The sequence below is a fragment of the Myotis myotis genome, unplaced genomic scaffold (assembly GCF_014108235.1).
Source record: "Myotis myotis isolate mMyoMyo1 unplaced genomic scaffold, mMyoMyo1.p scaffold_m19_p_1, whole genome shotgun sequence".
In the NCBI taxonomy this organism is placed as follows: Eukaryota; Metazoa; Chordata; class Mammalia; order Chiroptera; family Vespertilionidae; genus Myotis; species Myotis myotis.
The window spans coordinates 87,885,242-87,911,864 of NW_023416313.1; the positions used below are offsets into that span (position 1 = coordinate 87,885,242).

The 26,623-nt window shown below is 42.4% G+C and overlaps 1 protein-coding gene across 7 annotated transcripts in view; it reads right to left on the minus strand.

Moving 5' to 3' along the window:
- Positions 1-26,623, minus strand: part of NPNT (nephronectin) — a 91,644-nt gene that overhangs the window by 11,396 nt on the left and 53,625 nt on the right. For 6 of the 7 annotated variants that reach the window (XM_036344110.1, XM_036344083.1, XM_036344066.1 and 3 more), the window contains 5 exons: positions 25,175-25,309; positions 24,752-24,874; positions 23,046-23,441; positions 4,307-4,393; positions 2,554-2,652 (listed from right to left, as the gene is read on the minus strand). In XM_036344110.1, coding sequence (XP_036200003.1) covers positions 2,554-2,652; positions 4,307-4,393; positions 23,046-23,441; positions 24,752-24,874; positions 25,175-25,309 — 840 coding nt within the window. The remainder of the gene's footprint in view (positions 1-2,553; positions 2,653-4,306; positions 4,394-23,045; positions 23,442-24,751; positions 24,875-25,174; positions 25,310-26,623) is intronic. The other variant, XM_036344102.1, reaches the window with a different exon arrangement.

Sequence of the window (26,623 nt, forward strand, 5' to 3'; positions counted from 1 at the left end):
CCCAGAAGGTCACGCACACTTCCCCAGGCGCCATCCAGGCACACCCGGCAGCCACCATCCAGGCACACCCGGCAGCCACCGCTGCCTTTCCATTGGTTCTGTGCTATCACAGCCAAATCACCATTTCCAACTTTTTTTTGCCTGCCATTTTAATTTCCAATCCTCTTCTCATTTTTCTATCAGAGGGCAAGTGGAATTTGGGTCACAACAAGTCTAAACATTTACCTATGAGATGAATAATAAAAAAAATGTTTAAAAGTACTAAATTGGCTCTATAATATGGTATCGAAATTCTAAAAATCAATAATTTTACTATCAACATAGACTACGTAGATGTGTAATGAATTCTTTTGAGTTTATTTAGCATACTAACAAACTACTCTCTCCAGTGTACTTGACTTGAAAGGGTTATTCATTATGACCATGAACATGCATGGCTGCTAACGATCCTTTCTTTGGTAGCAAACTACTTCAGGTCAGCGGTCAGTTGAATCCACAGGCCTGAGATCTGCTCACGGACCATGTGCGCTACCATAGGAGACGGAGGCCAGTCTGTGAGGGAGTGAAGACCCCAGAACACGCCTGGCTGTTCCGGATACTGGACTGCCTCGGAGGCTGCGTGGGCAGCTCAGAGAGGTCTGGATGTGAAGTCCGTTGTTTTGCTCCGTGGACTTAGGGAATTTATGTACACTCTGGGCCTCAGTATTTCCTTTGTGGAATAAAAACAATATTTAACCTGCTTCACATGGTGGATAAAAAGATATTAAATAAAATTAATAGCCGAAACCGGTTTGGCTCAGTGGATAGAGCGTCGGCCTGCGGACTGAAAGGTCCCAGGTTCGATTCCGGTCAAGGGCATGTACCTGGGTTGCAGGCATATCCCCAGTAGGAGATGTGCAGGAGGCAGCCGATCGATGTTTCTCTCTCATCGATGTTTCTAACTCTCTATCTCTCTTCCTTCCTCTCTGTAAAAAATCAATAAAATATATATTTAAAAAAAAAAATTAATGAGATGATGAATGACTCAAGACTGTAGTAGGTAATAATTAAATGTTGGTTTCTTTCTAATTCACAGATATATGTGACATTAATAATACTAATGTTGTCCTAATAGTCATACGGATGTAAAGTACAGGACAGGGAATACAGTCAGTGATATTATAATAACTATTAGTATGTATGGTGCCAGGCAAATACTTGAATTATCAGGGTGATCACTTTGTAAATTGTGTAACTGTCTACCATGGCGCTATAGCCTGAAACTAATGTAAAATAATATTTGGCAACTGTAATTAAAAAATAACATTAAAAATGTATAATAATATTGTCCTGCTCAGAGTTAACCTTCAATGAATGAGAGAGCTAACAGGAGAGAGGGACTGCTTTGTGTGTATGCATGCACGTTGTGAAAATAATAGCTAAAAGAAATCTAAAAAACCCATTTGAATTTATAGAATATTCCTATTTTTAAAAGCTTACCTCAAATCCTCATTGTTCAATATTTGCCTAGTATTTTAATCTTAGGGGATTTAATGAAATATTTTAGACTAACATTTTAATACCTTTCTACTTGCGATGTTCATCAAGGATTAGTGCCAAGGTATCCCCAAGGAACATGCTAGAAAGGCATCAAAATCTACATTTTCACAAGGCACTCAGCTGATTTGTACCAATGCTGAAGTTTGAGAATAACTGGTTTAACAGAGCATATCCTCTCTTGAGTTAACTTTTGTGTGTTTTCTGTTCTTTTATATAATACTTGGAATGGTATTTAACAACTAGGCTTTTAATTAACAACATCCTTTTTAGTTAACCATATACTTTTTCTTCATATATTGTCCCTTTCATTTCTAAATCTAGAAGCAGAAATATAAAAAGAAGTCAAACTTCTCATCCTTTCATTAAGTTGACATCATCCATAAAAGATTCAATTACTGAGGGGAGGGGAAAAAACAATATGTAGCTTTGCTTCCTGGAACAAGACAACAAAACATCTTGCAAGTACTAAAACTTTAGATTAGTAGGACGTGTGCAATTTAAAAGCTTGTTAATTTTCCAAGGAACTATGTCTAAATCCACCTTACTATAAGAACATTCTTTAGTGGAATAAATAATGGTCATTATAACTAATTTCTCCAGCATCCAAGTTAGATTGACATTTTTTTTTCAGAGAGGTATTCACAACTTCACAGAAATTTCGGGCTCCTTCAACTATGTCTCAAATCTTAAAAAAGTGAAAAACTGCATGATTGAGAAAACAACCAAGGACTACTACCATGGCTGATGTACTTCTTTTATGCTTGGGAATGGGGCACGACAAGTAAATTAAAAATTATAAGTTGGAACAAGCCCATGTGTTTATTTACCAAGCCTTTGAGTGAGCTACTCGCCTTCCCATAATATAATTCTAGCTGACAGCTAACAAGTGGACTATGAGTGCTGGACAAGACCTCTCTTTACCCTCTTAGAGATGTTACAGCGCACTTGACTAGCAGAACTGGGCCTTCCAAGGGGATCAACCCGACATGGGTCCGAGAGTTAAACTGGGCTTACCTGCTGGATCCCTCACTGGTTCCCAGTGCAAGTCACTGTCTTTCTCCCTGATCCATCCGCAAAGTCCATGGTCAAAATTGCAACTATGTATCAGGACACCTGCAAGGAAATGACCAGAAAGGCGAGTAAACCACAAATGAACAACAGAAACGCACTTGTTAACAAGGTTATCAGGACAAGTGTTCTCTCCTATCCACACTTCACTAACCCACCAGAACTTCTCTCCAGGAGATCAAAAGGGAATCACACGAATCCCTTCTCAGCACAATTGTGCCTGTGTGCTCAACGGTAAAAACACAGCACACAAGTGTTGCCAATTACGACCTTTTACATCATCACTTAAAAATATGAGTTCCTCCTCATCCTATCCTATATAATAAAGAGCTAATATGCAAATGGTCGTCACACCCTCACATCGTCACACCCTCACGTCACACCCTCACGCCATAACTGCTCAGACCCTCAACACTGGGGAGAGAGGAATGGGGACCAGCCAGGCTGCAGCCCCGGAGAGGGACAAGCTGCCCACCCTGCACTCTGAGGTGCCAGCAGCTGCACCTGTGCCTGTGGCCAGGGAGAGGGACAAACCGCATGCCCGCGGCTGCACCTATGCCTGCGGCCCAGGAGAGGGACAAGCCACCCGCCCCGTGGTCCTGGGCGCCTGCAGCTGTGACCCGGGTGAAGCCGCCTGCCCACAGTGCCCTGCAGCTGCGGCCGGCCTGGGAGAAGCTGGCCCAGGTCCTGGGTGCCTGCGGCTGGCCAGAGGGAGGGAAGCCCGGGTCTGGGGTGCCTGCAACCAGCCAGAGGAGGGAATCCTGGGTCCTGGGTGCGGAGCAAGGCAGAGGCGGTTAGGGGCAATCAGACCAGTAGGGGAGCAGTTAGGGGTGATCAGGCAGAGGCAGTTACGGGCAATCAGGCCAGTAGGGGAGCAGTTAGGGGTGATCAGGCAGAGGTGGTTAGGGGTGATCAGGCAGGCAGGCAAGCAGTTAGGAGCCAGCGGTCCTGGATTGTGAGAGGCAGGCAGACATTCCCGAGGGGTCCCAGATTGGAGAGGATGCAGGCCGGGCTGAGGGACTCCTCACGCAAATTTCATGCCCCAGGCCTCTAGTAATTTATATTAAATGCTGCTTTTATATATATACTCACACACACACACACACACACACACACACATATATGTAAATTTTTTTAAATATAATGATGATTTGTCCTAGATAATCTGGCTCAGTGGATAAAACATTGGCCCAAAGACTGAAGGATCCTGGATTTGATTCCAGTCAAGAGCATGTACCTTGGTTGCAGGCTCAATCCCTGATCCTGGTCAGGGCGTGTGTGGGACGCAACCAATCAATGTGTCTCTCCGCCTGTCTCTCCCCCTCCCTTAGACTCTCTTTAAAAAAATCAATGGAAAAATATTCTAGGGTGAGGACTAACAACAACAACAAAAAGATAATGACTCAATTACTTGTGCCCAACTGATAAAACAGCAGAGGAAACCAAGTTGAAAAAAAGAAGATCTATAATTTTCCTAGGTGTAACCTTACAATCTGTAATTTAAAAATTATTTTCATGAAATGGAGGAAAACAATAAAATGTCATTATAACTGTAGTAAGAATATAAGTGTCTTGGGGTGGTAAATATACCATACAATATACAGATGATCGGTTGTAGAATTGTACACCTGAAACCTATATAATTTTATTAACTAATGTCAGCCCGATAAATTCAATTTTAAATAAAATAAGCATCTACCTGGATCATCCTTTGCTTCATCGTCTGCACTGACTCCTCTTTCAATTTCAAATATTTCAAACAAATCATTTGAAGGATGCCGTGGAACTGTAAGAGAGAGAGAGGTTTTGAGAAGAGGGCAGTGCCTTTCACAGGGGGCAGGGGACAAAGACCTGGGCACCCACTCATCTGGAAGATCCCAAAACTTTTCATTACACTTCACGTGAACATCCAGGAAGTGTGTTCTGCAGTGATGTATACGGTAACATTTATCTGTGTACAAATAAAAACTGGTTTTCACAAGTTTTTAAATTTCAACATAGAAACACATTAAAAGGTTTTCATCTGGAAGATATATTTTAAAGGAGCTACCGATTTCGAGTAACATATTCATCTTCATGAAATTCAAAATTGTGCCTCTATAGAAGATACACTGTGAACACATGGAAATGCCTGCCACGGGGGTGAGTGGTTTGGTTTTCTAACCACAGCGCCCACTCCCCTCCATGAACTCCGCACACTGGTGCAGGCTCATCTGCATTTCTTACCAGGGCTGGCCTTGCTCAGGCAGGGGCCCTGGCTCCTTTAAGATCAAATCCAAAGGCCTTGGTGCAGCATTCACAGCTCCCTCTCCCCCCCACCCGACCCCACAGTGCCCAAACATGCCATTCATTTCCAGTCTCTGACTCTGTGGAGAGCTTGGGAGGCTCTTCCTGCTAATTAACCTGCCAAACTTTCTTCTTCCTTCATTGCCCGTGTAAATATCTTCCATCATTGCCCAGTGTAAATATCACCGCCTAGGTGAAAGCTTTCATGCCCCGGGCAAATTAAATTCCCCCTCCTGCTCCCCCCTCTCGCCCCCCCCCCCCCCGCTGTAGTTCAGACTCCTGTTTTTACACCTCTATTCCATTTTTTCATAGACTTGCAGTTATTTACACACACACACGCACACACACACACACACACACACACACACACGTGTGTGTCTGTCTCTCTGCTAGTCTCTGAGGTCCTGGAGGACATCAGTCATGTCTTATTCATGCGGCATTTCCGGGGTCTGACCTGGTGACAGGCACTCAGTGTTTACTGAACAAATGTGAAGATCTTGTCAAGAAACCCATGCACTCTGTCAACCCTTTTCCTCACTGAAACAAGCGGGTCAGAGCTTAATTATCCACTTGTAAAAACATGGATTCATTTAAGCAATTAGTTGCTTGTTCTTTTATCGTGTATTTGATTACCACCCATATGCCAAGCACTGTGGGAGGCCAAGCAGACAGGGAGAAAGGGGTGGGCCAGTTCAACAAGGACCTGGCCCTCATGGAGCCTGCACTCGAATGAGAGAGGCAGACAAACTCGAAGACCAATGAAGACCACAATTCTCAGTGTTGAGAAGGGCCAGGAAGGAAAACACTCGATGATGTCATGGAGAGTGACAGGTGGGAAAGGGAGTGGGAATGGGGGTGGTGGTGGGGGGGAATTCTTGGCCGAAGACCAGAGAATACTCCCTGTTCTTTGGCAGAATTTAAATTAATTAGCTCTATTTTTATAAGGCAGGGAGTGAAAGATGTAGAACACCAAGGAACACACGTTAGTCAAAAGGGTTCTTTTTTGACAATGTTCCTATTATTTTTAGCAAGAATTTTAAAAGTTAATAATCTCATAATATTTACACTAATTTCCTAAAAGCTTATTGCTTTGATTTTTTGCCCTGTTTGTTTCAAAAGCCAGACAGTAAAGCCCCTCACCTTCCGCCTCACACACTCACATATAAGCAGCTCGTGAAGAATAAAGAAGAGAAGCTAGTTCACAGACAAGCTCTTAGGGATATTACCTGATCACAGGTGCTCTGGGGTGAGGCAAATGCCCTCCCTCTTTCACACCCAGATGACTGACAGCAATGACATCCAATTATAGCTTTCCTTTCCTTGTTGAGGCTCTGAGAAGGAGACTATCTACTAGAAATACTACAAAATTGTGGGCAATCACACTCCATTTCTCATGACAGAGAAAGTTAGAAAAACTCTATTAGGACCATCATGTCTTTGTTCCCTTAATCTTGTTGTAACTTATACAAATTATCTCTGGATTGGGATAGCTCCAGTCTTAAGGTATCATATTTTAGGGGCATTCTGCTAGCTTGTCAGCTCCCTTTTTTCCAGATGAAGGACTGTCAGGTGGCAAGAAGTCGAGGTGGACGGGGGAGGACCACTCCAAGGTTTCCTGGTGCAGGAGGACTGCTTTACGAAGGGGGATCAAGGAGGTGCTCTCTGAGGAAGCACCCTTTGCTTGGAGAGAGGAAGAACATGGAACCGTCCAAGCAAAGTATTGGAGTAGGAGAAGAGGGAGCATTTCAGGCCTCAAGTACAAAGAAAGCGCTAGAACAGTTGGAGCAAGGCGTTCTCAGTGGCTAGGGGATGCTGAGAGAGAAAGCAGCAGAAGAGAAAGGAAAGGACCAGATCACACATTTGGAAAACAGCAACCCAGAGAATTAGTCATCCAACAACTTGCTCAGTGTCAGATGCTCCATTAGTATCTTAAGCACTGGGTTTCCAAGAGCTATTCAATTCCGCAGCGGCTGATCATACACACCTTTATTTTCATTCACTGGGAAACGTTCCAAGGAATTTGGAGACCTGAAGTGCCCGGCAGCTATGAGTTCTTACCATGGTGTGCGCTCTGCTCTGTAACTCTGCCACAGTATTCAACTCTCCTTCCTCACACACCGCAGTCTGGACTGCCAACAGCGTCCCACTGCTGTGCCAAGAGAAGGCACACCACCCATTTCATTCCCTGGTATAGTTTACCGTTTATGTGAAAACACTAAGGGAAACAAGCAGTGAGGGGAAAATCAAGCAGTAGGATCTCAACTACATACAAGAGAAAGGAGAGAACAAACCAAAAATTTGGACTAGAAAAAAATGGTAAACAATACACCCATAGGCTAATCGTGGTGGTCTGATTATTGGAAAGAAAAGATATTTTCTCATTTGTTGGTTTGCAATTCTAAATTTTTAAGGTTGTTTATAAAATGAATTTCTACTATGAAAAAAACTTACCTAAAACATTGAAAGGAAGGAGACGTCTATCAGAACACACACACAGACCCGACCCCATGGCAATTATGTCTGTTACTTGTGTTTTGTCTGCTCAGAGGACTCTGAACAGAGTCTTCATACCTGTTGCTGAATATGAGGCTATGAAATTGAAATGTATTTGTGTAATCACTGCAGAAAATGATAATTAAAATAAATGATCAGCCATGCCCAAAGCACAAAGTATAACCAGGAGAGATGCGAATACATGATTTTCCTAATTATACTTCCCTGCATCATATCTGGGCTAACAGTCAACTGAAATATATAAAAACAAATATCAACTCTTCTCTGCAGCTGAACCATTCATTCTCAAAACTAGAATGGTATAATTTTAGAGGTAGAAAAGGATAAGAGAAATCCAACAACACCATTCCTAGCATCTTTTCGTCCATCCCCCCCCCTCTATTCCATCCACATGCTAATGCAATCAGTCAAGGAAGTGAGCATCCACGGGGTCCCCGTGCTGGGCTAAGAGCTTGCTGTGAAGCAAAGAGCATGCTTTTGCCTTCAGAGGATCTACGGTCCAGATGTGAAGACACATCTAACCATTTCCCCAGGTAATGAGTGCTTTAAAAGTGAGGTAGAGGAAGCTATGTGAGCATGGGGGTGAGGAGAAAGGAGGATAGCAGGTGGAGGACGGATGGGTGAACACCTCTGAGAGGTGATGCCTCTACCGGGCATGAAGGATGAGTTCCTGTGAGCTGGCATCCTAAAGAATGAAAGGGTGTGGGACCGAATGCTCATTAGAACTGGAGTGCTCACAGGGGAAGGATACCACATGAATGAAGCTGGAGATGCAGGCAGACTGTGCAGGGCCTTTTAAAGCTCCATAAAGATTTTGGACTGTATTCTGGTAGAAACCGGGAGCCTCTGGAAGGCTTTAACACAGGAATGCCAAGATGAGGTCCACCATTCTGGCTGCAGCATGTGGAACGCACAGGGTGAGAGGATGTCAGAGGGCAGTTAAGACCAACATTAACTAAAGAATTCATCTTGAAAACGTTCTCTCAACATTTTCCTTCCATTGGTCAATGTTCCACCTACACAAAATACCCCATGCCCATTGCTTCTTACAACCTTCTGTTTGAACTAAAAGAAAGGAGGTGTCCAGGCCTGGGAGGAAGGAGCCAGGTGGATAAAGACCTGATGGGATGGGGTTTAGGGGCCCAGGATGCTTTCCTAATGCCTGGGGGGCCCTGGCGCCTGTGAGGATGGGCCACACAAATTAGCAGGAAACTTCTTAAAAAGAAAGTCTGACCTAGTGTTTTCTATTAAACATATTTTCCCCATGAATATGATAATTTTAATATATAACCCAAGTTCACAAATGAGGTCTCCCAGAGTCATTTTGTATATTTTACCCAAAAAGCACTAAGAGTAAGCACAGTGGAGTAAGTGTAAATATTATCACACACACCTCCCATGGCCAGCCCTCTCCCAAAGGGTAACTACAACAAAGTGTAAACAATAGTTAGTAAAGGTAGGTTTGCAAATTCTGTTTAGTGCTTGGGTGGCTCCCCTGACATGACCCAGGCTGCTTCTGGCATTTGTTGAACTAAAAGTTTCAAGATAACAATGTCTTAAATTCTACGCTTGGAGGTTTAGTTCATTGAAGGAGAATGGCGCACACAGAACTTTTCTAATGTTCTGAAGTCTCGTTCTGGTGAGAAAACCTGGGGAGTTTTAAAGACTACAGCGTCGGGGGTGAATGACAAGGATTTTATGGGGCAGCCCCTCCTCACTTCCCCTCTCCTTCCCTCTCTTCTCCTCCCCTCCCCCCTCTCCTCTTCTTCTCCCTTCTCCTCTCCTGCCTCACCTCGCCTCTCTCTCCCTACCCCTTCCCCCCATCTCAATTTGCATTACAGTTTTAAATGACCAGTGAGAAGCAAACAAAAGGATTGGGAACAAGTTTCTAAAATTTCCTTAACCACTTTAGAGAAAATTCTTTGCTACCTCCTGATTACAAGGAAAAAAGGAGAGGGTTGCTGGGCTCCACAGAAATAAGTTCTTGTTTGCCAGATCTTTCATGCCACAGGAAGAATCTAAGAAGTTCACAAGCCACCTTTGGGGGAAAGGTACATAGCAGAGCTGGGAAAATTAAATCTCTGGTGAAAGGTGGAACACAGACACAGCTACTCAATAATAAGCCCAGTTTTTGTGACTCACCTATTTCTCCTTTAATCAAGTTTCAGAACAACTTCAACCCTGCCCAGGAGACAAGGAACAGGATGTCTGAAAGATGGTTCCTCTGCAGGTGTGACCACATGGATGGTAATACAACTTTTTCAGATTGAAAGCACTTCACAGGTTTTGTTCTCTTTCTCTCTCTAAGCCAAAGGAACCTTTAAAAGTTAGGCTTTGTCAGGACTGAGTCCCACACACCTGGACCCCAACTGATGTGCTGGGACCTGGGGCAGCATGATCACCTGGGGGATCACAGAAGCCCATGGACTGTGGGGGACAGGTGTCAATGCCCTCAAGCCAAATAATCACTTTAAAGGAAGAAAGGGAGCTTTTATTTCTGATATTTGTTAGACCCATCATGTAAATTTCCCTTGTAGACCTTGTCTCTGAAAAGGCTATTTGCACAGCAAAGCAGTTGAGGCAAGGCTGTCTCTAACGTTAACAACTGTTCAACCAGGTACTAACACATCTAAACAAAACAGGAGAGTCCAATTATTTGGTCACAAGAAAGAATATATGAAGTCTCAGCTTTCTATTTTCATTTTTTCTGCTCACCTAATAGCCTGCACTTGCAAATCAACTTGTTTCAAAGGGACCCGGTTAGCCAAAAATAACATTAAAATTGTAATGAACCATAACAGAAAGCATCAGAAAAATACAAACATCGAGGGCCAGAACACAAAATGGGGCTGTATTTTTCTGAGTTAAGTAGGCAATGCTATCATTACCATATAAATGAATTCATTAAAAAAAATCTGATTTCTGCCTTTGGTCACATTCACCAAGGACTCAATTTATACTTTCCAGAGAAAACTATTTTTTTTCTTCACCAGCCACCATAGGATCCAATTAAAATATAAATCAATCATCTTGAAAGCTTTCAGAATTCACAGCACCAGATCCTGACCTGTAAACACTGACAACTCACTCCTCTAAAACACTAGCAGAAACGTCATCTTCAGGGATGTCAGGCATCTCCTCAGGGTCTCTGTAGGCCTTGCTGTTTACTAGAACCCAAACTAGCTTGCAGACCTCTTCACCCCTCGGCAGAAACAATCTTTTTACTCATCACCACAGAGAATCAGGAAAGAGACCATATTTCCGTGACTGAGAACAATGTGATCACAGCAGCCACACACTCAGATCTGTTGACGGGAAATGAGAGAAAGAACCTGTGCACAGCTCGCAGCAAAGCAGCACTCAGGTAAAAAGGAAACACTCTTCTTCCTCCTGCAGGACACCTGGAATGTCAGCACATGCTCCTGAGTGAGTGTGCTGTGTGCTGTGGCCACTCATGAGGGCACCTGGTCCGTATTACATTATATCCTACTAGAGGCCCAGCTCACAGGATTCGTGCACTGGTGGGGGGGGTATGGCCTGTGGGGATAGGCCCGCTGTGGGAGCACACTGACCACCAGGGAGCAGCTCCTGTGTTGAGCGTCTGCACCCTGATGGTCAGTGCATGTCATACAGATGGTTGACCAGTTGTTCTGGTCATTCCACCGTTTGGTCGCTGGGCTTTTATTATATAGGATAATCTTCATCTGCAACACTTTTCTCCTAGACTTTCCATGAGCCAGATGCCTCGTGCTACATTTCAGGCATGGTTGTTGCATTTTAAATGCCCCACATCTGGCTGATTCTGTCTCCATTGAGGACAGGGTTCTGCTGGCCTGGCGCTGTCATTTTGGCTCTCAGGGCCCTGCTACTCAAAGTGTGGTCAGCAGAATGACCTGTGAGCTTGCTAGACATGCAGAATCTCAGGTCCTACTACAGCCTCACTGGGTGGGTTTTCATTTTCACAGGATCCCATGTTTCTTGGGCACATAGGTCAGACTGAGCAGTACTTCCCTACACAGTCTGATGTAGTAAATGTATTAGAGAGATTAGGAATCTACATTTGAGATAAGCATCCTAAGTTACTGTGGTTCAAACAAGCTATGCCAACAATCAAAAAAAAAAAAAATGCTTCCTGGGCCAAGTGATATTTTATTCCTTGCAGTAATATGAGCTTCTTAGCTAAAACTGGGCATACCTGTCACTCAATCTTAAAAAAAAATGTGAAAGGTTAAAAACAGAAGTTCATAAAACCTTTTGTGAATTTTTAAAAACACTGTGTTCTAAATAAATTTAGCATGATTAAGAATTAAGAATCTAGTAATAATCTGAACAATAAAGATTTAATTAAAAAAAAAGAATTAAGAATCTACTGGGGTTCTTTTTAAAAACACACAGCACACTGCTAGAGAGAACAGGATTTGAGTACCACTGGCCCCTCTGCTGAAGAATTACTGCTCTGAGGTACAGTGAATAATGACAGTGGGATGAAGTGATTAAAAAACACAGCATGTGGATAACAAAAAGTTAGTGAAAATCACCCTAATATCACAAACTGGATAGGTCCATGGTTATCATTTTGGGCTCTTTTCTTCCAAACTTTTATATTCATTCAGGTAGACATAGGTATGCATTTTATACTCCAAAGGGGGTCAACGGTATATACAGCTCTGTGTATTCTTTTCACTTAACATTTTTATAACATGGGTATTTTCCCAACTCATTAAATATTTTTCAAACATCACTACATATTATTTCATTATCTTGCTAGACTAAAATGTATTTTCCCCTATCTTCCCTTACTTCAGGTTCTACATAAAGTGTTTCTTCTTGCCCGGCTGGTGTTGCTTAGTGGTTGAGCATCGGCCTATGAACCAGGAGGTCACAGTTTTGATTCCCTTTCAGGGCACATGCCCGGGTTTCGGGCTCAATCCCCAGTAGGGAGTGTGCAGGTGGCAGCCGATCAATGATTCTCTCTCATCATTGATGTTTCCACCTCTCTCTCCCTTCTCTGAAATCAGTAAAAATATATTTTAAGGTGTTTCTTCTTTTCTATGCTGTGGGATAGATCGTATCTGCTCTGATACCAGATTTTTATCTTTGCAACTTTTTAGCAGCCCCTTGCAACATACCTCTGGTGTCCAGACAGGCATACCACAGATTAAATCGGCTTTTCTTGCTCTGTGTCTGCCTATCTGTCCTCCCAACTCCACCCCTCCAGCAGGCTCTTCCAGAGGCCAAGTCAACCCACTGGTCTCAGAAACCGTGCAAATGAACACCATGGGAGAGGACTCTTCAGTTTTGTGGAGAGTGGTCTCTAAACTTCTTAGTTCAGCTCAGCTTGACCTGAAGTTGGAGACAATGAACTCTAATCCCAACAGTTATATAATATACATGACATGACACTCCGAGACAATCACAATGATCCTTAGCATACTGAGAAGCCTACAGTTGACAAACCTATTTAAGTTTATTAAACCTAGGATCTCTCAAATTTATTTGACATCAGAACTTCTTTAGCATACACTTGCTTAATATCCCAGAGAACTAATGTTCAATCAAACACACTTGGAGAAGCGCTGGTCTGTCCCATACATGAAAAAACAAAAATCTCATGTTATCTGGGAACTGTAGAGTTGCCCAGTCAGGCCTACAGGGTGAGCTCTGCAAATGCATCTGATTATAATTCTATTTACACAGTAATTTTAAAGACCTAGGGTCACTCAAGTTGGAATTATTTTAAAAATACATGGAGTGGGTCAATGGGGGAAAAAGGTGGGCATCTGTAATACTTCCAACAATAAATATTTTTTTAAAACAAGAATACAAGAATATCACTTATAACTTAGAGCAGCGGTTCTCAACCTGTGGGTCACGACCCCTTTGGGGGTCGAACGACCTTTTCACAGGGGTCGCCTAAGACCATCGGAAAACACATATATAACTACATATTGTTTTTGTGATTAATCACTATGCTTTAATTATTTTCAATTTGTAACAATGAAAATACATCCTGCATATCAGATATTTACATTATGATTCATAACAGTAGCAAAATTACAGTTATGAAGTAGCAATGAAAATAATTTTATGGTTGGGGTCACCACAACATGAGGAACTGTATTAAAGGGTCGTGGCATTAGGAAGGTTGAGAACCACTGGCTTAGAGGAATACCAATACCCCTTCCCATTTCTTCCATACTCTGCTTTGCTTAGTCATAATTTCTTCTATTATCCATTCAAAAGAATAAAATTACCTTGTTTTGTGCATCGGACTGAAAATCAAAGAAGGAAAAGTGTAAAAATTATTTCCCTGCACTTCTCCAAATCAACTAAATAAAAATGTTCTAACAACTAAAGAAAAAAAAATACATGTTTCATATCACACATAAATGGTTATTTCCTTAATCACATATTATGTAAATGTTCCCCATCATAGTTATTACTATAAAATACAGTAATATAGTATATTTCATAGTAATTAATAACTAACACCTTTACTTGTATTATGTTTGATCCCTGAAACCACTCAATGTGAATGTAAAGCTAAGAATATTAACTCAATTTTACAGATGAGAAAATTGAAATGGAAAGCTTAGTAACTTATCCAAAGTCACTTAATTCATAAATAATAGGGGTGAGAATCAAAACTAGATCTTCTGATTCAGTGTATTCACTGCCTGGCAGTAGTTTAAAACCCTCAGCTTCAAATGCCTCAGCCTTATTTTCATATTCCCTTTCAACGCCTTTTCACTTTTACTCAACATCATGCTTAAAACTGAGAAATATGTTAGATTTAGACTTTTCTAGATACTGTTTCTTTTCAATGTCTATATTGAACTCTATCAGGATAAGAGAAAGACCATAAGCTGAAATAACTCTGATGATCTGAGGAGTGATTATCAAATCAACAAGTTAAATTTAGCTAGTTCAAGCATATGAAGGATTTACTTTGATTAAAAAATAGAATCCAATATAAAATTCCATTCAACAAGTATTTTTGAGCACCTACTGTGTACCAGAGGCACCGTATGACTGTTTAAGGGGAAAACATTTGGGGGTTAAACAGTTTTAAAAAGGTTCCCCTTGCAATCAGTAATTGGGTCAGATCTGACCATTATGTATCTTTGGGCCCCAAAGAGTGTTCCTTCAGTACATGGAGTGTGAGGTCAGGTGAGAGTGACCAATTGTGTACCTGACAGTACTGAAGAAAACTGAGACAGAAATGTAATTTCATGACTGACAGGGATGGGGGGTGAGGGGTTTGGGTGAAAAGGTGAAGGGATTAAGAATCTGTATTGGTAGTTATACAATAGTTACAGAAATGTAAAGTATAGCATAGGGATTATAGTCAATATTACTGTAATAACAATGTATGGAGCCAGATGGGTACTTGAAATATTGGAGGGGGTGGGGGGGACCACTCTGTAAAGTACATGATTGTCTAACCACTATGCCGTACACCTGAAACTAGTACAGAATAATGTGGAATGTAAACTGAAATTGAAAAAAATACATAAAATTGAATAAATAAATGAAGGTAATAATATCTATTTTTTTTTTAAATCCACTGAATAGAATGCCGATCTTCAAAAAGAAGAAAGGGATGGAGGGGAAAACGGAGGTAGGAAGGGAGCGGGGGGGAAAGGGAAAAAAATGCTGGGAGCACAATGAAACGTCTCTCCATAGTATAAAAATAAGTAACAATCAGAAAAGAATACATTTTTAAAATTATTAAAATATAGATTAATGTATTATATTAAACTAGGTTTTGTGTGGAAAATTTGATTGTATGATGATAATTTATTTTAGTTTAAAAAGTTATGAGTGATCAATCTATTCATTGTTCTCTTTGTTCCACAAATAGTGTTGAAGTGCCAATTATGTAGCAGACATTTTGCTAGGTTCTGGAAATGTATCAATGAACAAAACAGAAAAAGATCCTTTTTTTTCAAAAGCTTATATTCTAGTAAGGAAAGACAAAATAGACATTATAAATAAGTACACAATACAGTATATTTAAAAGGTGACTTAAAATAAGTACAGTAGAGAGAGATCACTGGTGCTGGTGGTGGTTGGGGAGGTCGCAATGTTGAATGGGAGGGACAGGGTAGCCTCACTGTTAGGTTGAGATTTGTATAAAGAGGAGAGAGATGGGTCCAGCTGATAGCTGAGGGCAGAGAGTTCCAGGAAGAGGGAAGACCTGGAATCAGAGTCCTCAACTGGAGAGGTTTGAGGAATGGCAGTGAGGAGGCTAGCAGGGAGTGAGGAAGGCAGACAGTGCTAGGAGATGAGATAGTTTAGGACTTTGTAAGATACTGGCAGGGCTTGAGTTCTTTCTGAACTAAGCGGTGCTAATTCAGAACTGTGAACAGTGACATCTCATTTAACTTTGAAAAGCTCACTTTGGCTGCTGAGTTGAGAAGAGACCACAGAGGGGCAAAGGTAGAAGCAGGGAGAAGCTGGAAGACGATTGCAGTGCAGGTCCGCAGTTGCTCCCCATAATTCTGCAATCCAAAAGCTGTTTCTGTAGCTCATTAGGTGGCAAAACTAACCTACACTTCACCTAACCTCGAGGTCTTTAGTTGCCAGTTATCATGAGTATTCATGAGTTTCACTGTAGAAACATCAATGTGCATCATTATATCATGTACAGCATATGCAGATTATTCTCTAAAATCTGAAAAAAGTTGTATGCCACAACTCATCTGGATAAAGGAGGTTGGACCCAGACCCGAAGGGAGTATTGGTGTGGGCCAGGGGGGTAGCATTGGAGATGGCATGCAGTGGCCACAATCTATACATATAAAACCCTAATATGCAAATAGACCAAATGGCAGAACAACCGAACAACCGGTCTCTATGACGTGTGCTGACCACCAGGGGGTGTGTGCGGAACATGGCGGGCATCAGCTGCGGCGGGCTGATGGAGCAGGTGAGTCGGGGGCACTAGACCATGGCGGAGCTCCAGTGTCCGTCATCGGGGTGAGCCTCTGGTGGTTACTGAAAATTCTTTGCTCCCATGTGCCATGGTCCCATCCGGCACTTGCACCTGTTGCTGGCACTGGCCCTGCTCACACCCACTACTGGCGCCAGAGCCACCACTCGCACCCACTGCCAGCACCTGGCCCTGATCACTTGGCACCATCAGCAGGTGTGAGTGATGGCTGCTGGCCCTGATTGCCCCTCAGGGCTTCTCCACCTCCCCCTGCTCCTGAGGGGCAATCAGGACCAGCAGCCACCTCTTGCACCTGCTGCCGGTGATGGCCCCGCTCACACCCACAGTCAGTGCCAGAGCCGCTGCTCGCACTCGCTGCTGGTGCCTGGCACTGGTCCTGATCGCTCGGCACTGTCAGTGGGCATGAGTGGAGGTTGCTGGCACCGATTGCCCCTGAGGGCTTCTCCACCTCCCCCTGCTCCTCAGGGGTGATTGGGACAGCAGTCACTGCTTGCACCTGCTGACAGCACTGGCCCCGCTGCTGGCGTTGGCCCCAATCACTCCACTCTGTCAACAGGTGTGAACAGGGCTGGTGCCGTCAGCACATGGGAGCAGTGGCAGCAGGAGTGGGGCTGCCGGCAGACAGGGGATCAGGGGATGCGGTGGGAGTGGCTGGGTGGGGCATGGAGGATGGGCCAAGACCCGCCCCTGTGCCCACTTCAGCCTCTCGGCCCACAGTTCCTTTCAAGGTGCATGAATTCGTGCACTGGGCCCCTAGTTTCAATATAATTTAAAGGTAGGGCTAACAGGATTACCTTGTAGATTGGATGTGGATATAAAGAGACTAATTTACTATGACTCCAAGTCCTTCAGCTGTAGCAACTGTAAGATAAAGGTGCCATATCATAGGGTGTGAAAGACTGTGGGTGGAGTGTGTTTGAGATGAAATTGAGGCACAATTCAACAAGTGGTCTGAGCATCTAGTTTCATCTAAACTGGAGAAGTTAAACAGGCAGGCGCTTTTCAAGTCTAGAATTTGGGGAGAAGTCTGGGCTAGAGGGGTATTCTTGTTATAATTTTTTTTTTCTTATTTCCTTTTAGAATATCTTCACACACATTATAAAGAAAAACATTGTTTAATAACTTCTGCCATTAAATAACATATCTTTCAATGTAAAGAAAAATATAACTGTTGAAGTTTGAGGCTATTTGGAATCTTCCAAACAGTGGCTGTAATTAATATCACCTGAAAATTCATGAAATGAGGACAGCCAGATTTTATTCTCAGACCTGTGGAGAATAATGGCTTAAGAAAATTAGTTATGCCAGAAGTGAAGAAAATATTCAACGAAGAAATGGTGTTGAACTGAAGTAGCGATAAGGTTCCTTTCTGTTTTCACAGTGAATAAACACCAGTTATTTGTCCTGAACCAAACACTTGAATGCTTCCCTCATTCAGAAAATACGCTACAATCACAAGATAGCAAATTAAGTGTCCAAAATATCCTCATTTACACGAACATTCACCAGCAGCTCTAGCTGAGGATGAAGTGAGAGGGGATGCTCATCTTTGGAAGGAGTGTCCACTGCTCTCTGTGGCATGCAGCCGCCTTGGCCCAGGATCAAGGCCATTCTCTTGCAGGGCTTATCTCTAAAAACACACTCTCTCAGAATGAGTGCTTTCAAACATCACCAGAACTCCATGCTCCCCAATTTTATCCTACTAATTTCTACTGGCGACCTTCAATGTTATTCCTAATTCCTATGTGTGTCAGTATGGAGAAGAGTAATGGGAAGAAAAAGAGAGCTTCAAAAAGGAAAAACATTAGAAGACTCAGAAAGATGTTGATATCTATGTTAGAGTATCTTTTTATATGAAACTAGAGGCCCGGTGCACAAAAATTTGTGTACTCAGGGGGAGAGGGGGGTTCCTCAGCCCGGCCTGTGCCCTCTCGCAGTCTGGGACCCCTCGGGAGATAACGACCTGCTGGCTTAGGCCTGCTCCGGGTGGCAGAGGGCAGGCCCAATCCCTAGGTGCAGCCCCTGGTCAGGCTCAGAGCAGGGCTGATTGGGGAGTTGGGGTGCCGCCCCTTGTCATGCACAGAGCAGGGCGGATTGGGAGGTTGCGATGCCACCCTCAGTCATGCTCAGGGTAGGGCCAATTGGGGGGTTGGGGCACCGCCCCCTGTAACACTCAAAGCAGGATCGATGGGGAGGTTGCGGTGCCACCCCGTCACGCACCAAGCAGGGCCAATCAGGGGGTTGGGGCGCTGCCCCCTGTCACGCACAGAGCAGGGCCAATCAGGGGGTTGGGGAGCTCCCTCCTGTCACACACAGAGCAGGGCGGATCAGGGGGTTGGGGCGCTGCCCTCTATCACCCACAGAGCAGGTCCGATCAGGGGGTTGGGGCGCCGCCACTCTCACACTCAGGGCAGGGCCGATGGGGAGGTTATGGCTCTACCCCATCACACACAGAGCAGGGCCTGGGGGGGTGGGGGTTAGGGCGCTGCACCCTGTCACACACAGAGCAGGGCCGATCAGGGGGTTGGGGCACCGCACCCTGTCACACACAGAGCCGCAGGGTGATCAGGGGGTTGGGGAGCTCCCCTCTATCAGGCACAGAGCAGGGCTGATCAGGGGGTTGGGGCACCTTCCCCTGTCACGAACAGAGCAGGGCGGATAGGGAGGTTGTGGCCCCGCCCCCTGTCACACACAGAGCCACAGGGCGATCAGGGGGTTTGGGCGCTGCCCCCTGTCATGCTGATTCCGGTGCCAGGAGGCCTCGCGGCTCCGCTTATCCTGGTGCTGGGAGGCATATTACCCTTTTACTATATAGGATTGAGGCCTGGTGCATGGGTGGGGGCTGGCTGGTTTGCCCTGAAGGGTGTCCTGGATCAGGGTGGGGGTCCCCACTGGGGTGCCTGGCCAGCCTGGGTGAGGGGATGATGACTGTTTGCAGCTGGTCACACACCCTTCAGGGTGGGGGTCCCCACTGGGGTGCCTGGCCAGTCTGGGTGAGGGGCTGAGGGCTGTTTTCAGGCTGGTGGGTGACTGAAGCTCCCAACCACTCCTTTTTTTCTTTTTTTATTCTGGGCCAGCTTTAGCTTTGAGGCTTGGCTCCAGCTCTTAGGCCTCCGCTGCTGAAAGCAGGTATCTGACCTTTGTTTACCTTCTGTATTTGAAACAATGTTGCGATCCTGCTGGCTGAAGCCCAGCGACTAAAGCAGGTTTCTGAGGTTTTGTTTAGCTTCTATATTTGTAACATATTTGTAACATTGCTTAGAGTTGCAGCTCAGAGGCCAGCAGCAGCAGGTGGGGAATGTTGGAGTCCTCCATCACTGAAGCAAGCAAGCCTCCCTGTTCGCGTCAGCTGCCTGGCTGCCGGCCGCCATCTTGGCTGGCAGTTAATTTGCATATAGCCCTGATTAGCCAATGGGAAGGGTAGCGGTCGTACGCTAATTACCATGTTTCTCTTTTATTAGATAGGATAGCCAAGTTCTTACAACTCTACCTTAAGCAGCAGAATAATATAAATACTACAGTTACTTAAGCATCCATGAATAAACATTCCATTGCATGATTACGAAGAGATAAAGAAAAAAAATAGAGTAAGAAAAAGAGATACAGGAGAGAGAGAAGGAGGAGGGAGAGGAGAGAGAGACGGGAAAGGAGAAGGAAAGTAAAGAAGGGGAGGGAGAAAGAAAGAGAAGGTGGGAGGATAAAAATGATCAGAAAATGTGCTTTTCAAAAAATAAGAATTATGCAAATATAAATATGTTATTAGATCTACCATCTAAGCCCTCTAAAAATCATATTTATTGTTTAAAATGTACACAATTACAAGTATTTCAGAATTGGAGAATCTCCATTTCATTTTAAAAGGACAGTGACCTAGAAGAAAACATTTGATTGAGAGTCACATAAAAGAAAAGAAAAAAGTTTTTCTCTTTAAAAAAAATCACAAAATTCAGTATTCTTTTCACCTAGTAAAAAACTGCATACAATCTAAAAGGAGCAAAGCTGAGTTCCATCAGGGAGTGGGAAAAGAAGAAACTAGTAACGTCAAAAGGAGAAGAGGAGAGAGGAGTGAATGCAAAGGTAGCTAAGAATAAACAAAGTGAAGCATGACAGAAAAATTACAGGGAACAAGGCTGTAAACTGCAAATTTTGGTTTGGTAATAAAGGAACCTCTTCCTCCTTCAAAACTTGCTTCATTAGTGATAGCCTTTATCTCCATTGGTGGCACCACCCTTTACCCAGCCACCCATTAAAAATCTGGGAGTCTTTAATCTAGCCCAGTCCAGATCTAACCACCAGCTTACAGCAAATACAAGGGACAGCTGTGCAGTTTTTTTCATCAATCCTGACTTAACCCTCCAGTTTACTGGGGGTTTACTGCATACCCTATGCTGCTTCCTACCTTTGTGCCTTTGCTGTACTGTCCCTGCTAACTATAATGCCTCTCTTTTCTCATCCTCTTACCCTATTTAACTCAAGAAGCTCCCCCACCCAAAACACTCCCTGCCCAAATACTGATTGGTACCCCTTCTCTCTACTCCCAGATTGTGCTACACAAATCTCTTTCACTAACCAAGTACCACAGTTAGCTTTTGGGAGACTCTTTTCCACCAGTCTGTAACCTTTTCTGTTTTATCTTTGTAAGCCCAATGAATCACCCAGGGCCTGGCATTCTGAAACACACTAAAAAATGTTTACTGATCAGCCCTAGCCATTTGGCTCAATGGATAGAGTGTCAGCCTGCAGACTGAAGGGTCCTGGGTTTGATTCCGGTAAAGGGCACAAGCCCAGGTTGCGGGCTCAATCCCCAGTGTGGGGCATGTAGGAGGCAGCCAATCAATGATTCTCTCTCATTGTTGATGTTGTTATCTCTCTTCCTCTCTGAAATCAATAAAAATATATTTTAAAAAATAAAATATTTTAAAAAATGTTTACTGATTAAATGAATGGACAGTTAGAGTGAAAGTTAAATGGCACGTGATACAGTAAGTTCCCCATCTCTGAGAGTTTTCATGTAAATCTGAATATTTTAGGAGAATTGTCATACTGGATAGGAGATGTAATCTACTATATAACTGTGATATTCCTTCCATTTCTACACACTTATTTGCCCAACTCTCTGACTTTAATTCAGAGTTGTAATATTTAATAGTAGGGGTATATGACACATACTTTATACAGATTATTTTTATGAGTTTTATACTTATTCAATGTATGGCCTATGGCTGAAATGTCATCATAAACAGCTTATTAAAATGTGCTAACACAAAGGACCCCGAAAAGCCAAAGCAACCCTGAGAGAAAAAGAAAGCAGTAGGCATCACAATTTCCTATTTCAAGCTATACTGCAAAGCTACAGTAATCAAAATAGCATGATACTGACAAAAAACAGACTCATAGACCAATGGAACAGAATTGAGAGTCCAGAAATAAACCCAAGCATAGATGGGCAATATTTGATGAAGGAGCCAGGAATACTCAATGGAGTAAAGTAGAAAACTGGATAATCATGCAAAAGTATGAAATTAGACCCCTATCTTACACCACTCATTACCTTGACATGGATTAAACACTTGGACATAAGACCTGAAAACATAAAACTCCCAGAAGAAAACATAGGCAAAAAGCTGCTAGACTAATCAATAAAGAAAAAGTAAAAAAAAAAAAAAAAAAAAAAAAGCTCCTAGACATGGTTCTTGGTAATGATTTTTTGGAGATGACAACTAACACATGAGCAACAAAATAAGAAATAAACAAGTGGACTACATCAAACTGAAAAGCTTCTGCATTATAACAAAAAAACCTATCAACGAAAAGACAACCATGAAATGAGAAAAAAATGTACAAACTATATATCTATTAAGGGATTAATATCCAACCTATACAGGGAACTCAGACAGCTCACTAGCAAAAAAAAAAAAAAAACAACAAAAAACCCCCAAATAATCCAATTAAAAATGGGCAAAGGATCTGGATAGACATTTGTCCAAAGAAGATATATGAATGGCCAATAGGTACATGAAAAGATGCTCAACATCAATATTTATTAGGGAAATGCAAATCAAAACCACAATGAGATATTATCTCACAGCTAGCATGAAAAGAGATAATAGATGTGGGGGAAAAGGGAACCCTCATGCACTGTTGGAAGGATTGTAAATTGGTACAGCCACTACAGAAAACAGTATGGAGTGTCCTCAAATTTACAATAGGACTACCATATGATTAAGGATCCTATTTCTGGAAATATATCCAAAGGAAATGAAAACACTATTTTGTAGAGATATTATTGTACCCCATGTTCATAGCAGCACTATTTACAATATCCAAGACATGGAAATAACTTAAGTGTCCATAGATGAATGAATTAATAAAAAAATTTGATACACACACACAAACACACACACATACACACACACACACACAATGAAATAACAAGAAGAAAATTGTGCCATTTGCAAATAGATTAATGTTGAGGGCATCGTGTTAAGTAAAATAAGTCAGACAAGAGAAAGAAAAGATGATGGGTGTTAACTAGTTACTGTGGTAATCATTTCACAAATATACAAGTCAAACCATTATGTTGTGCACCTTAAGCTTCTACAGTGCTGTATGTCAATTATAGCTCAATAAAACTGGAAAAAACAACACTCAAAACATGTGCAAGCATATTTATATGACTTACTGAACACATCTCCTCTGGGCTTCTGAGGCTCTGTCTGTATCCTGTTGTCAACTGTAATCTCTCTTGGAGATGTGGTAGTAGCTGGTGCTATAGTGGTCAGTCTGATGATTGGTCTTTCCTGCGTTGGTGGTGGTAGAGGCCTTCTGAGTTCTGTGGGAGGCGGTGGGGGCGGGGGGGTGGCAGGCCATGTTGTTGGTTTTGGTGTAGGTCTTGTTGTTGGCTTAGAAGTCGGCCTGTTGGTAATGACAGGAGGAATATATGGTGTCCTCAGAGGCCACCTAGTACTTCCGACATCAGGAATCCAATTACCGTGTCCTCCATCACCCTTTGTAATGGTACCATTTCCCTGTGGTGCATGAATTGGACCTGAAGGTTCAATCATCACTTTCGGAATATCTAAAAGAGTCAAAAGATTTAAATTAGTGTGTAACCCAAAAGGTAAAATATCAAATTGTAAAAAACAAGCATATCAAAATATGTGCCAATTAGATTTACTTTTCACATTTAGAATATTCCCCTACTGTAAATCATGCTGTTTTCCAAATAACAAATATGTGCATATATGATATATGATACACATTCATCTGGTGGGTGAATGCAAAAATTATATTGGCATTTCTATAATAAATTTGTGTTATTTGAAACACAAAAAAGTTGTGTTTGTAAAGTGGGAACAGATGGTAATCAATGAGATTTTTAAAATGCACAGATGTTCTAAATTTTTAAAATATGAAAAATGTATATATAGAGTCTATATTAAGTGTCCCTATGGTACATGTATATCATAAAAATCATATTTAGAATTGTCTAAAGACTAATTTCTCTTCCACACTTTATATAAACTTGACTCACGTAAAACATTTTTAATAAATGTTATACATATTATTTTAGTTGATTTTTCTTCCCACTTATTAATGTATATAATTGCTTTTTTAAAAGAAATTTTCAGAGGTCACCAAGATCATCTGTGGAATATTTTTCCTTTATTATCTTCATCCAAAGAAATTAATATATAATCGGTCTGATACGATATACTCCTGGGGGAGCATAACACTTCAAAAATCCTTTAATCCCCATGATTTTATGCCCCAGGATTTTTAGTAAATATTTTACTCAGAAATTTTAAAATTTATTGTTACATGAAATATATGCTAAATTATGGACTTCAGTTTGTAAAACTTTCATCGTGGAGGGTATTTTTTTCATGTTTATCTACTAATGTATTCATACTACAAACAGAGCTTATAAAAATTTAAAAAGCAAAATAGTACTAAAGGTAGAGAAAACACATAAATAAGGGAATATTTTAGAATTAGGAGACATAATAAAATGAGGAACCAAAAATGTAGACCATATTCTGATTATCCCACTATCATACTCTAATGCTAATGACAAACATTTATTTCTAATTTTAAGAAATTCTCTGGGAGGGCTCTAAAATTTGTCAGCTAAAGGGAAGCTACAGAGAAATTTTTGTCAAATAATGGAACGCTTTTAAGCGTAGAAAGTATGACTGAGTCTTTAATTTTTAAAAATACCAGAACACGTGATTCTATTGTTTGTAGAAAGCAGAGACTAATATTACCAGCAATGAAAATTTACTTTTTTGATCAATTAATCATGATCCTTTACTCCCCCAATAACAGCTCTTGTGCAAACTAATTCCCTGCTGGGGAATGTAGAGCCAGAAGACCAGTGTTACTCACACACGCAGCTCAGTCCGTCGCCGTGGTATCCATCTTTACATTTGCATTTGTAGGACCCATGTACGTTGTAACACTGAGCAAAGCTGCTGCACTGATACTGACCCAGGGAGCACTCGTCTATATCTGCATCATGAAGTAGGGAAAAGAGATGTTTATTGGGGAGATAAATAGAATGACATGAAAACATATAGACAGTTTCAAAAACAGTTTTCTGCAATGCGAAGGTCCATGTAAAACTGGCAGATAAACCAAAGAAATAAACTGCCTGTGCATCCCAAGGTACTGGGGGTTGAACTGGACTCCTGTTTGTTTAGTGCCAGAACCTCCCCCGCCCACCATCTCCCACCCCTAGCAAGTCAGTCTTCAGCACAATTAAGAGGCCAGAGGAAGAAACAGGGAAAAGCCAAGACTGGGGCTCCTTACCGTGACATTGGTATTTGCCTCCAATGTACATGAGGTCGAAGCCTTTATGGCACTTGCAGATATAACTCCCAAAAGTGTTGACACACTGCCTAAATCTAGGGCAGGAAACTCTTCCAGTAGCACATTCATCAACATCTGAAACATAAGCCAACTGTATTTTCGGAGCATGTTCAGATGAAGTGTATTTTAAAATAAATAACTGCCTGCAAATGGTTGCCTGGCACACAGTGACTCATCATAGACATTAGCCAGCTGTTGGCCCCACAGGCACCATAAATTCCACATCTCCATCTTTCAATTCATCTCCCTCACCCAGGCTGCCCTCCTACTGAAAGGCATCTTAGCACACACTGCACCTGTATCCACCTAGTTGCTTGAACTAAAACATGAGTCATTCTTGACAGCCCTATTTCCCTTAACCCTAAGTCGTCAGGCCCACTTAATTCTACCTCTGAAAGACTATTTGAATTTGTCTCCTCTTCTCTTCACCCTCTGCCACTACCCTAGTCCAAGCTACCATCTTCCAGGTCTCCTAACCTGACCTTTCCTGGACAAGCTTACCTCCTCCAAAGCATTCCCACTCAAGTCGAAATAATTTTATTACAACATGTAATTGGATTAGTGCCATGCCTAAAGCTCTTCTACTGTTTCTATTTGCTTTCTGAATTGAATCATCATTCCTCACCAGGTCCTTGAAGGCTCTATAATAAACAGGCTACCTCACTGGTGGTATCTTAAGTCATCGCCCCTTATGCTCCCACTCTGTACTGAAGCCACATTGGGGTCTTGTTCACTTCAGTGCCTGTATTGTTTCCACCTGCTTGGCTGATTCTTCACATGGCCAATGGCCCAGGTCTTACTTCAGGCTTTCCTTGACCATTATTTTCTAAAATAGACCCTCTCTGTTTCTTTCTCTTTCTCTCTCTCTCTCTCTCTCTCTCTCTCTCTCTCTCTCTCTCTCTCTCTTCCTCATATTAACACATAGTATTGTTTGTAATGTTATTGGATACTAGAGGCCCAGTGCACGGGTGGGGTCTGGCTGACCTGCCCTGATTGGAGCTCACTGGGCTGGGCCAGCCGGGGGGAGGGGCCATGGAAGGTTGGCTGGCCAGCCCCGGCCCCAATTGGGCCGGCTGGCCAGCCACAGTGCATATTATAGTGACTAGTCATTCTGGCTTTCATATATATATATATATATATATATATATATATATATATATATATATATATATATACTTCTTTGCTGTCTCTGCACCATTAGAATATCAGCTTTGTGAGGATCAAAACCTTGTCAGCTTTTTCCATTACTGTACATCCTGCACTTAGCATAGTGCCTGGAGTATAGAGGGTAATCAGTAAATGTCTCTTGAATCACTGAATACCTCCCTTCATTGAGTACTTACTATGTGCTAGGTTGCTAAGCTCTTTCTATACATGAGTTCATTTAAT